The 13372-nt window shown below is 37.8% G+C and overlaps 1 protein-coding gene across 2 annotated transcripts in view; it reads left to right on the top strand.

Annotated features, from left to right (window-relative positions):
- The window catches only part of LOC139131815 (balbiani ring protein 3-like), a 42354-nt gene that overhangs the window by 18769 nt on the left and 10213 nt on the right, over positions 1-13372 (top strand). For both annotated transcript variants that reach the window (XM_070698097.1, XM_070698096.1), the window contains 15 exons: positions 378-545; positions 842-1030; positions 1396-1554; positions 1998-2186; positions 2349-2507; positions 3297-3455; positions 4807-4983; positions 5118-5276; positions 5911-6069; positions 9869-10027; positions 10503-10679; positions 10811-10969; positions 12131-12289; positions 12449-12607; positions 13023-13166. In XM_070698097.1, the coding sequence (XP_070554198.1) occupies positions 378-545; positions 842-1030; positions 1396-1554; positions 1998-2186; positions 2349-2507; positions 3297-3455; positions 4807-4983; positions 5118-5276; positions 5911-6069; positions 9869-10027; positions 10503-10679; positions 10811-10969; positions 12131-12289; positions 12449-12607; positions 13023-13166 (2475 nt within the window). The remainder of the gene's footprint in view (positions 1-377; positions 546-841; positions 1031-1395; positions 1555-1997; positions 2187-2348; positions 2508-3296; positions 3456-4806; positions 4984-5117; positions 5277-5910; positions 6070-9868; positions 10028-10502; positions 10680-10810; positions 10970-12130; positions 12290-12448; positions 12608-13022; positions 13167-13372) is intronic.

Below are 13372 nucleotides of genomic sequence, written 5' to 3' on the forward strand. Positions count from 1 at the left end.
ACGCAACGAGGCGACCTTTTGATGTCTTCATGCTAGTGGGTTTAGCTTTTTAAGAGATTGTGGAGATCATATCGTTATTGAATTTGTCGGTCATTGCTATGTGAAATTCATGTACATAATTAAGACAATTTTATTTGCATAATATGGATGATATAATCAGTAACTGTGATAACATACACTTAGTATTGATGACAGGTATTTATGCAAAGTATTGAAAAGTTTTAGACGTAACCCTTTTTATCGATTTTGATATAAGATAGAAAACCTTATGAATTAAAAGATGACATATACTTCGATTGATGTGTCATTAATCCATTTATGTGTCATTAATCCATTTATGTGTCATTAATCCATTTATGTCTCATTAATCCATTTAGTTGGATTGAAAGAGCTGTACATTGGTTTGTTACCAAAGTTTGGCCAGTGTCCAGAAATAGAAGATGCCGATGCAGCCAACTGTGTCGAGGAATGTTCAAGCGATGAGGAGTGCCGCGGCCGTAAAAAGTGCTGTGACAACGGATGCGGACATGTTTGTCTCCACCCAGGTAAAAAAACAACAACAATATATACGGTAGTTTAATAAAAGAATGATTCATTGAACTGACCCCCAAAACTGGTTTTCAGAGCAAGGCGTATATTGGTCTATGGCATGAATTTAGAACGTATCCATTTGTATCAGATATAGTTCTATACTTTTTGGTCTGCTGATTTAGAAGACAGCAAGAGACTATAATCGTGGAAGGCCCATGCAATGGTGATAATAATATAATGAAAATTGATTTCTTTCATGAGAGAAATATTCTAAATCACATCACTTGCTATTTATCTTTATCCCATGAAGCTGTAGGGAAAGGACATGGAAGACGGAATAAGAGGAGCGCAGTAGGCGTGCCCAAGAAAAGCGGTCAATGTCCTGTAGTTCCGGAAGGTGTCCTTGGCTCGTGTCATGAGGAGTGTGCAAGCGATGAAGAATGCGACGGTGATGAGAAATGCTGCTCAAACGGGTGTGGACATGTCTGTACAAGTCCAGGTACGGTTAATTTTATGGGAATGACTTCCTTCAGAGAGGTCGAAACGGGGATGTAATTTTTAAGTCTAGTTTTCCCTTACGTATTTTAAACAGCATTCAATCAAATCATTTTATATTCAGTTTCATTGTTGCTACCAACACTTAGAACCGCGAGTGATCAACACTCTGTCAGATGCTGGTTAGCACGTGACGTTTGAGTCATCGAGAGTCTTTGACGACAATGTAAATATGCTCGGACTATTGGATGTAATCCCAACTGTGTACAAACCTTTGAGTTTTCGACAAGATAATGGTAGCTAAGATATCTTGAACAAATGAATACTATGCACGCTCATATTCTAAAGTTAGCTCTTTGAAAATTTCAGAACCCGAAGTGATCGGTCCTATGCAAAAACCCGGCCAGTGCCCAGCAGTAGAAGAAGGCGTTGCTGGTATTTGTGTACATGCTTGTTCAATCGATGAAGAGTGTGATGGTGACCAGAAATGCTGTTCTAACGGATGTGGGCATGTGTGTGTGCTGCCAGGTAATAATTACCAGTCATTTTCGATGGAAAAACAAGGATAATTTCCATATTTGCAATATATAGTGCTAATATTTTTTACGGTTGAATGATATAATTAGAATTTATAGTATTATACATTTATATTTGTTTTATCTCAGGAAGAATGAGAAGTGATGCAAGCATGAGGAGATATATTTCATCCGATTTCAATATAGCATCTATTCCAAACGATTGAATGACGCCTTACAGGTTTTATAGGCATATTGCATCTACAAAGACTTTCTTGAGGTCAGTCGCTGATGTTGAATGATGACTGTTCGTTCCAACAAATGCACTTCAGGTTTTCAAGTGTACGCAATCCCGCGTTGTAACAGCGCCTCTTCAGACGCCTATCGATGGCGATATATGGTATCATACACAAATATTCAGAGTCCTTCCCTACAATATATATTTTTACTCTGTAGTCTTGGTTTCAGTCGATGGAAAAGGTGGCGGTGATGAAATAGTTGGGCTTCTACCAAAGGCAGGACAGTGTCCCGCAGTGGAGGAAGGCGTCGCTGGCATATGTACTGAACTTTGTTCCAGTGACGAAGAATGTGATGGCGATGAGAAATGTTGTTCTAACGGATGTGGACATGCCTGCATGAAACCTGGTGAGTTACCAAAGACTTCTATAGTATAAAAGGTCGGTGTAAACATTTCCTTGTTTTATCTCCTTGTACTATTAATTGGTGCATAAAGCAAAAGTGAGGGTTAGTCCTTGTGAAATATGAACAGAGCTTTCATGATTAATAATCGTTCATTACTAATTATAGAATTTGAAGTGATCGGTCCTATGCAAAAACCCGGCCAGTGCCCAGCAGTAGAAGGAGGTGTCGTTGGTATTTGTGTAGAAGCCTGTTCAAGCGATGAAGAGTGTGATGGTGACCAGAAATGTTGTTCTAACGGATGTGGGCATATTTGTGTGCAGCCAGGTGAGCTTATTGAGAGATTAAGCAGTGCCTTCAGGAGGCGTTGCACGCAACACAGCATATTTTGCTCAAAATCACTCTTTTTGCAAATATTCATTCAATTTTAAGTAATTTGTTAACCCAAGATTAAAATATTGGTTGGGTTCATCTTTTAGCTTGTCAAGAAGTCATAAGTTGCGTGATAAAGAAGTGTTAATTTATGCAAGTGTATGCAAATCACCCGATTTCCTGGCTTCTTTTTCTCCCAATTGCAAGATTTCCACTCTGGCAAAGTCATATTTTCTGAAATTTTAACATTGACACTTTGGTAATATAAGTTGGGGTCTTGTGCTGTTTTGTCAGTACAACAAACTATTTGGTCGATGTATTCAAAACATTATTCTGTCAGTTTCTAGGAATGTCATTCAGAGTAGTCGAAATTGTATCGTGTTTTTGCAAACTTTTCCTACATTTTGTTAAACATATTTATCTAGTGTACAAGCTTTAAAGATTTAAATTATCTGAATTTGACCTAAATCTGCACAAATAACTCAACGTCATTGTTGCAATTTCCACTTAAATGCTTGAGTGATCAACATCATGCAAAACGCGAGCAAGCTCGCGGCGTTAGCATTTTTTTGAGTTATCGAAAGTCATGTCGACATTGAAAATGTTCTCGGACGCAATCACAATTTGTACAAACTTTGAATTTGTTACAAAGTTATGGTAGCTGATATGTCAAATCCAAGTCGTCTCTATCAAATGAATGATGCATACCCTAGTGTTCAAATGGTATCGCTTTGAAAATTTCAGAACCCGAAGTGATCGGTCCTATGCAAAAACCCGGCCAGTGCCCAGCAGTAGAAGGAGGCGTTGCTGGTATTTGTGTAGAAGCCTGTTCAAGCGATGAAGAGTGTGATGGTGACCAGAAATGTTGTTCTAACGGATGTGGGCATGCGTGTGTGCAGCCAGGTAATAATTACCTTGAACTATAATTTTCGACGGAGAAACAATCATATTTAAGGTACATCCTTTCGAATTAATAATTTCAATATATACAATAATGATAATATTTCTACCGTAGAATGGCATGAGAGGAATTCATGATTTACTTAGAGTGATCAGTCAGGGTAAGGAGTTATGCGAGCATTAGCATCTAATACATCTCTTACATCAGATTTCAATATAGCATCACTTCCAAACGCTTGAATAACGGCTTCCATGTTTTTGTACACACAGGCGTCAGTTGCTGACACGACATAAAGGCCGATAGAGCCCTGCTGTGTCATTTAGAGAATAGCTATTTGTGACACATCGGTTAATGAAGAAGTGTGGATATCTTTGATAGCTCATTTCAGAATTGACTGACAAAAATGTCAAAAAATAGCTGCAAAAATACACAGTTGAAGATTTCACCATAATTTCAAATATCACATTCAGATCATCCCTAAGAACATGTCAACTAATTTAAAAGCTATCAAACGAGAAGTGTTTGAGAAACAAATTTTTTGACCAAAATGGTAAAAATTGCCCCAAAATACAAAATTGCAGATTTCATTATTTCAATACATCATAAATTAGATAGCCCCTAGGAACCTGTATACCAAATATCAAAGCTATCAGAAGGACAATGTTTGAGTAAGAGATTTTTCGACCAAAAAGGGCCAAAACTACCCCAAAAATATAAAATTGCAGATTTCATCATAATTTCAATATATTATACATGTATTAAGATAAGCCCTAGGAACATGTATACTAAATATCAAAGCCATCAGAAGAGCAGTTTTTGAGACACACATTTTTTGACCAAAAAGGCAAGAATTGCCCCAAAAATACAAATTAAATGTTTTATCATAATTTGAATAATTCACATACCAAATATTAAAGCTATAAGAAGAGGTTTTGGAGAAACAGATTTTTTGACCGAAAATGGCAATAATTGCCTAAAAATACAAATATGCAAATTTCACCACAATTTGAACAAACGTAACAGAGGTCACCCCAAGTGCCTGCATATCAAATTTCAAAGCTATCGGACAAGCGGTTTCAGAAGAAGGTTTTTAACCAAAAACAGCCAAAAATGCCAAAAAAACACAAATATGCAAATTTCACCACGATTTAATAAACCTGAGGCCATCCCAAGTGAATGGCATATCAAAATTTTAACGCAATTGGACATGCGGTTTCAGAGAAGAAGGCAATTGTTGACGGACGACGGACGGACGGATGACGGACGTTCGATAGGCAATCATCCGATATGATAAACTCCCCATCTCTGACACCAGAGCTAAAAACTGACATTTTTCTGTATTCTTGGTTTCAGTCGATGGAAAAGGTGGTGGTGATGAAATAGTTGGGCTTCTACCTAAGGCAGGACAGTGTCCCGCAGTGGAGGAAGGCGTCGCTGGCGTTTGTGCTGAGTTTTGCTCCAGTGACGAAGAATGTGATGACGATGAGAAATGCTGTTCTAACGGATGTGGACATGCCTGCATGAAACCTGGTGAGTTATTAAAGACCTCCATTATAAGAGGTCCGTTGTATATACTGGATATTTGCAAAATTACAAGATTAAAGTAAATTTCCTACGTAATTCACTGAACTGTCATGATTTATAATTGTCCTCTACCAATACAGAATTTGAAGTGATCGGTCCAATGCAAAAACCCGGCCAGTGCCCAGCAGTAGAAGGAGGCGTTGCTGGTATTTGTGTAGAAGCCTGTTCAAGCGATGAAGAGTGTGATGGTGACCAGAAATGTTGTTCTATAGGATGTGGGCATGCTTGTGTGCAGCCAGGTGAGAAGATCAATGTCGTTTACACTTTATCAATGACACATCCATGTAAACGTGTTCGTCTGCATGTGTCTCCGTCTGTAAGCGGGTTAAATCGAGGAGTCTTATACGATTCGAATCGTTTTTTAAAACTGGCAAACATTTCTACAAATTTTAAAATCAGGTATTGTCTCACCGTTTTTTGCGTACGATCAGATGTATCCTAGTGCGGGTACTCATCGTATCACAATGTGACAATATCTAAGGTCATTTAACAGTGTTTATTGTTTTTGTGCATAGTGTAACGTTTGCCTTGCTTAGTCTTTCTAATTTACAGTGAGGATTAAAAGCCCGTTAAGTCTTAAACTTTCCCATTCAAGAACCAAAAGCGGTCTGTCCACTACAAATACCCAAGGCAAAGGTTACGCTCCTTATTAAACAACTTAACCATGAATGTAACGTAGTCTTTCGGCTGCGGGAATATAAGGGTGGCAATGACCACTTCCACTACCCCTACCCCCGTAAGCCAAATCCCGTGAGAAGTATTGCAAAGAAAACCGCAAGTCAAATTTGACGAAAATGTACCTTGATTTTTAAAACATCTGTTTACTTTGTTCATAGAGAACACAAATTAGCTTACCATTCCTTCTTGTTAAAGAACCCGAAGTGATCGGTCCTATGCAGAAACCCGGTCAGTGCCCAGCAGTAGAAGGAGGAGTTGCTGGTATTTGTGAAGAAGCCTGTTCAATCGATGAAGAGTGTGATGGTGACCAGAAATGTTGTTCTAACGGATGTGGACATGCTTGTGTGCAGCCAGGTGAACCATTGCCTTCAGTTTCTAGTGAACGAGCGAGTATTTGAGTCCTTGATTTCTTCTTAATTGTAAAAGTTCTTAATTTTATTAACTCCTACTTGATATGCATATGTACAGTACATTGTAAGCTTTCTTTATCATTATGAGTATGTATGTATGATTTAGATATTTTGCATGTATGTATGTATGCTAGTCTACGTCAAAACCTGAAAGAAAACATATTCTTTAATTGTTTAAATTTGAGATGAATTATTGGTTCAAGATAAGTAAACTTGTTAGGTTCATATAAAATCAGTTGAGAAAATACTATAATGGCACATATAATTGAGAATAAAGGGCTGGTTGTTAGTCCCCACGGACACCGTCCGGGGGGGACTTATAGGTTTGGTCATGTCCGTGCGTCCGTGCATCCGTCCGTGCGTCCGTCCGTGCGTCCGTCCGTCCGTTCACGCAGATATCTTAGAGATGCCTAAAGCGATTTCATTCAAACTTGGTACATAGATTACTTCATATGTCATACATATGCACGTCGATTTGTTTCGTGATACGATCCAATATGACCGCCAGGCGGCCATTTTATTACGATTTTTTCATGTACAGAGCCATAACTCAGGCATATCTCAACTGATTTTATTCAAATTTGGTACAAGGACATTGACCTATGTCATACATATGCACGTTGATCTGTTTTGTGATACGATCCAATATGGCCAGCAGGCGGCCATTTTGTTACGATTTTTTCATGTATAGAGCCATAACTTAGGCTTATCTCAACAGATTTTATTCAAAGTTGGTACAAGGAGATTGACTTATGTCATACATATGCACGTCAATTTGTTTTGTGATACTATCCAATATGGCTGCCGTGTGGCCATTTTGTTATGATTTTTTCATGTACAGAGCCATAACTCAGGTACATCTCAACCGATTTTATTCAAAGTTGGTACAAGGACATTAACCTATGTCATACATGTGTACGTCAATTTGTTTCATGATATGATCCAATATGGCTGCATGGCAGCCATTTTTTACAATTTTTTCATGTTTTTAGCCAAAACTCGGGCACGTCTCAACCGATTTTATTCACCGATTTATTCAAACTTAGTACAAGGACATTGACCTATGTCATACATATGAACATTGATTTGTTTTATGATACAATCCAATATGGCCGCCTTGTGGCCATTTTTTCACAACTTTTTCATGTCCTGAACCATAACTCAGACATGTATCAAGCGAATTTATTCAAAGTTGGTACAAGGACATTGACTTATGTTATACATGTGTACATCAATTTGTTTCGCGATATGGTCCAATATGGCCACATGGTGGCAATTTTGTTATGTTTTTTTTCATGTCGATAGCCATAACTCTGGCAAGTCTCAACTGATTTTATTCAAAGTTTGTACATGGACATTGACATATACGTGTTGATATTTTAAACAGTAAGATCAAATATCGCTGCGTGGCGGCGATTTTGTCACGATTTTCTCATGTACAGAGCCATAACTCAGACATATTTCCACCAGAATCATTTAAAGTTGGTACAAGGACATTGACCTATTTCATACATATGCTCGTCAATTTGTTTCACGTATGTAGCAGTATCATGACAATTATTGAAGTTTCGTTATTAGGCTGATATGTCAAGAAATACTGCATCAAATTTCATGAAACTTTGTGCAGATGTTTATAAGCTCACATGGCTTTAACAGTGAAAAAGACATTTATCAGTGTCATTTTAATTAATTTGTAATTGCATACGTAATGAACTTTCGTAATTAGAGTGATATATCCACAAATACAGCGTCAAATTTGATGAAACTTGATACAGATGTTGATCTCATAGTGTTGTAAATACTGCATCAAACTTTATGAAATATGGTACCGGTGATAATCTGTTAGTCTTAGGGTAGTATGCAAAAATGTTTTGCAACATCCTGTCGATTAATTCATAGTAGACCCATTTAATGACTTTTAGGATGGTGGCCTACATTGGTTTTATGTTTTCATCACCATGGAACTCATTCTTTGCCATTGAGCGCCATCTGTATCAAAGTATTTTTTATCACAGACCTAATTAATGTAGAGGACTCTATCCTCTCTGAGGACTTGTAATCAAAGTACCCATTAACAAGTGGGGACTGAGTCATCAACGATGACTTGTTGCGTTCTGGACTTTATGAATTTAAATATTTTTTTTTAATTTGATAGTTTAGTGCCTATTTTTCAGAGGCCACTTGTTAGATAGCTTTGGAGGTTGATTAAAACATTTCTTGAAATGAGCAAAATCAAGTTTTTTTCCAAATAACGATTGCCGTAGTGTAGCAAAACAGTATACTTGCTCGATAGATTTTTGATAACGTTTCATTGTATTATAGGCATTGGCTCACTCAGATTTGTCGATCCGATGAATTAGATGTAAAGTTTCTGTCTAATTTTCCAATTTTAGGTCCAAAGATTATCAAAACTACTAAAACGCTTTCAAGATGTGTTGAATGAGTGCTGATTTCTTCAAATTGTGAATCTGTTTGCATTTTTATATTTTTGAAACAAATTTATATTCAAAACGTCATCTTTGAAACCACTAACATGACAGCTCTTTACTTGATGTCTTGGGATAAACTCATTTGCATGTGATCAAATGATATCTAAATTCGCATCAAGTGCTTATTTTCCCAACTTATTAAATACCGATTCGGAAAAGTGTTCTTATATCTTTGGAATTTATCATGTTGGTTTCTAGGAGTAGTTGAATGCTAATGAGTCAAAAAGTGATGAAAATTGCATATGCGTATTTGTAATTCAATTACAGTTGGTCGTCTTTCTCTGTGCAGCCACTTTGCTGATTAATAGCGAGCGCAGCGAGAGCGGTTAAGACTAACGCGTGTACACGAAAATTAGAATGGAATCTCTATATACCTACGAGTTTTTAAACAGAGCACTTCCATGGAGGCGGCCATTTTGAATACTTTTACACGGATTGCGTGAAATTAAAGATATCATCTACCACAAATCCTACTCGACAATGTGCATTTCCGACTAAAGAATCTCTCTATTCCAAAGAAAGTGTGAAATTTGGTTCAAAATGACTATTTTCGATCACTTTTGAAAGCCTGGGTCGGTCATCACTAGGCGCCGCCACTTTGAAACAAGCCAACTCTCGCGAGAACGAACGGTCAACTCAAGCGACAATTAAAAATCTTGTGCTTGAGGGCCTAGGGAGAGCCACCGACGGGAATATCAAGTACGTGTTTTACATTAGACTGCCTCTGTTCCCGCCCCTGTTACAATAAACTGATTGGAATCAAGTAATTTAGTACCAGTTTTAAATAATTTTCGTTAGTGAACTTGGCATTTTCGAGTTAAATTGCTATAACAATCTATAAATGTTATTTTAGAAAACAATTGACAGCATTCAACCTCAATGGCCAAAATATGCATCAAACACAGAAATTAGCATGCTATTGCCTGAAAACATAAATGACGATATACCCTACGCTGCACTCGCTCTCAGGTCAGAGCTGTTACATGTAGGCTAAGATTTGGCTTCATAGTTGTAAAGAATGATGTCATTCAGGGTTGTTTTAAAAGACATGTAAAATTGTCAGTGGGAGACGTTTACATATTTTGGTTATGGAAAGTGAAGACAATGAAAATGTTCTCGAATCAGTGGATGGGGTCAATTCGAATTTTTGACCACTTGTACATTATGGTAGCTGACATATCAGTTCCAAGTCGCTCAAACGAATAAATACTATAAACGCTTATATCCTATGTGCAAATCTTTTCAATTGGTTAGAGCCAGAAGAGATCGGTCCGATGCAAAAACCCGGCCAGTGCCCAGCAGTAGAAGGAGGCGTCGCTGGTATTTGTGTACATGACTGTTCAATCGATGAAGAGTGTGATGGTGACAAGAAATGTTGTTCTACCGGATGTGGACATGCTTGTGTGAGTCCAGGTAATGGTCATCATGCAATCCCTGACAACGAAAGAACGACATAAAGCTTTTAAAATAATAGGTTCTTTCTTTGCTATAGCGCTAATGTTTTTTATTGTTAAGTGACAAAACTGACTTCATAATAATGACTAACTTGACAATCCTTAAAAGACTATGGAATTTGCCGAGAGGTTTTGATTTAATGTCTTCGCTTTGTGACAGTTGGGTGCCGTACATTGTGAGGGCGAATCCAATCGAGAATTTTACTGAATTACATGTACAAGCGATAAACTCTAGACAGCTTTTGTATTGATGGAAGCGCTAACATCTTTTTTTCATCAGATTTACACTAGAGCGTCAAAACCATTGAATGATCGCTTCAAGTTATTTCTTACACATGCTGCGCTGAAATGGTATCATAGACAACTATTTACGATCAATTAAAATTAATCAGAATTAATTAAAATTATTGGGTTTTATTTATTCTTGGTTTCAGTCGATGGAAAAGGTGGTGGTGATGAAATAGTTGGGCTTCTACCAAAGGCAGGACAGTGTCCCGCAGTGGAGGAAGGCGTCGCTGGCGTTTGTGCTGAGTTTTGCTCCAGTGACGAAGAATGTGATGATGATGAGAAATGCTGTTCTAACGGATGTGGACATGCCTGCATGAAACCTGGTTAGTTAAATGACTTTTATTCTTTCAAATGCCTGTGTGAAATATCAAAACTTTGTCTTCTGAGTATTACAAATAATGATAGTCCACATAAATCCATATGTAATGACAAGAGCTATCATGATTAATGACAGAATTTGAAGTGATCGGTCCTATGCAAAAACCCGGCCAGTGCCCAGCAGTAGAAGGAGGCGTTGCTGGTATTTGTGTAGAAGACTGTTCAAGCGATGAAGAGTGTGATGGTGACCAGAAATGTTGTTCTAACGGATGTGGGCATGCTTGTGTGGTACCAGGTGAGCTTATAAATGTCGTTTCAAATTTGCTACCCTCAACTCGTTTGTTTGCCTGCCTGCCTATCTGTTTGTCGGTAAGATATTTCAAGAACGGCCACAGGGTCCAGCAGTCGGTCCCCTTGGGTGGGGGAAGGATGGGGAGGGATGGGTTTTTTGTGCAACGGTTTACTTTATTTGATTTTATTAATTTTGACTGTGATATTACAAATCCGTCTGTCTTCTTTCTTAAATACTACAAGTAATTTTATTAATTTTGACTGTAAGATTTCGACTCCAAACCGTGTGACTACTTTCTTTTTTACCAACAAGTCCCTATCTCCTCTCCAATCTATGTACATACCACTGTAATAGCTTCGCAAACATTTCCAACTTTCTAATCAGCTGTCCGTATCAGCGGATTAATTGATTAAGTCAACACCACAGCCGTCACACATGTAGTAAAATAAATTATTTTACTACGGGTGTGACAGCTGTGGTGGTGACTTAATCAATCCGCTGATACGAACAACTTATTAGCAAGTTGGCAATGTTTGCGCAGCAATTACAGTGGTATGTTTCCGGAATTGCGAGAACTGATTGGCTTTTCCAAAGTGTGCCTCGCGTAGTAGCATAATAAATGGTTTAGAAATCAGATATTTTCACTATGACTGCATCGGATCAGATGGATTTATTACCGATATTAATAATCATGTGGTATGAAGTGTGATTTTAATTACATGCCAATTTTCAAAATGTAATTTAATAATACTTACTAAGGGTATGGTGAAAAGCTAAATACTTAAGTAAACCGAAGTGATCGTCCAATGCAAAAAAAAATCCATTGAACTTGTTCTGAATACAAATTATTCATGTTTAGACACTGTTTCCTTTGTCAGACAGTCACTAATGTTAGATGACAACTTTCCTTAAATTTGGTGAAAAATGACATTGACGTTATTGAAAACTATACTTTGTTGAAAGATGGTCCAAATTGGACGTCTTTTGCTCTTAATTAAAGAATCTTAAGTTATTTGGACAAATTTAAACTCCCGCCAGTGCTCGATGTTCAACAAAGTGAGTCGATTGGTGTCGCTTTACATCTTCTTTACAAAACGTTACTTTTAGCGATCTTTCAATAACATGTTTGAAAACGTCCTAAGGTTTAAACCTTTCTTGTTGAAGAACCCGAAGTGATCGGTCCAATGCAAAAACCCGGCCAGTGCCCAGCAGTAGAAGGAGGCGTTGCTGGTATTTGTGTAGAAGCCTGTTCAAGCGATGAAGAGTGTGATGGTGACCAGAAATGTTGTTCTAACGGATGTGGGCATGCTTGTGTGCAGCCTGGTGAGTTAAAGATTTTCATTGTATGAGAGGCCGGTGTTAAAATGTCCTAAATTTATCTTCTCTAATTCTTGTTATTGGTGCATTAAACAATAATAAAGGCAAACCCTTATGAAAAGTCGAGAGCTTTCATGATTAGTAATCGTCCATTACTAATTACAGAATTTGAAGTGATCGGTCCTATGCAAAAACCCGGCCAGTGCCCAGCAGTAGAACAAGGCGTTGCTAGTATTTGTGTAGAAGCTTGTTCAAGCGATGAAGAGTGTGATGGTGACCAGAAATGCTGTTCTAACGGTTGTGGGCATGCTTGTGTGAAACCTGGTGAGTTAGATCCAAGTTATTTAAAAAGTAGGAAATGTAAACAAGGAAACGTAAAGAACTAACTAATCACCACAAACAGACAGAAAGTTTTGAGAATTTTTTGGTGCAGTGACTATCAAACGCCAACTTCCTCTTCCTGATATATCAGCATGTGCTGATCGTTAAGGTACGACTGCAACAGAACTAGCAGGTCAATAGATATTTCATTTCTTTCAAAATTATCTAAAGTTCATCATAGGTTGATTGTATGAAATGAAGACCCTTGAAATTATACGATTATGAAAACCAACCTGTTTCGCCGTCCAAGTGAACTCCAGCGAACATCTCTAAGTCACTGATTGAACAGATTACAAAGGACTGACTACCTCCAGTTTCATTTACATCCATTTCTAAAATTTCCGATCGCCGTTTTCAGAGTATGAACCCAAACCAGGCCAATGCCCAGCGGTACCTGAGGGTACAGGCGGTATATGTGTAGAAGACTGTTCAAGCGATAAAGATTGTGAGGGAACGAAAAAATGCTGTTCTAACGGATGTGGACACACATGCATAACTCCAGGTTGTACTTTAATCTTATTTTGTAATGAAGGATTGCGTTCCTTTTGATGGCACACGTACATTCTGCTTCCTCAATTAAATGGCAGAATACATATTCATGTTTAAATTTTCTGATACACTTATTGTACAGTAGTTTTCAGGATTTCATTGTTTCTCTTTGGCTCTATTTTAACACGAACTCCAACAGAAATGAAAACAGTTGCGGGC

This window comes from Ptychodera flava, chromosome 4 (assembly GCF_041260155.1).
Source record: "Ptychodera flava strain L36383 chromosome 4, AS_Pfla_20210202, whole genome shotgun sequence".
NCBI classification, from domain to species: Eukaryota; Metazoa; Hemichordata; class Enteropneusta; family Ptychoderidae; genus Ptychodera; species Ptychodera flava.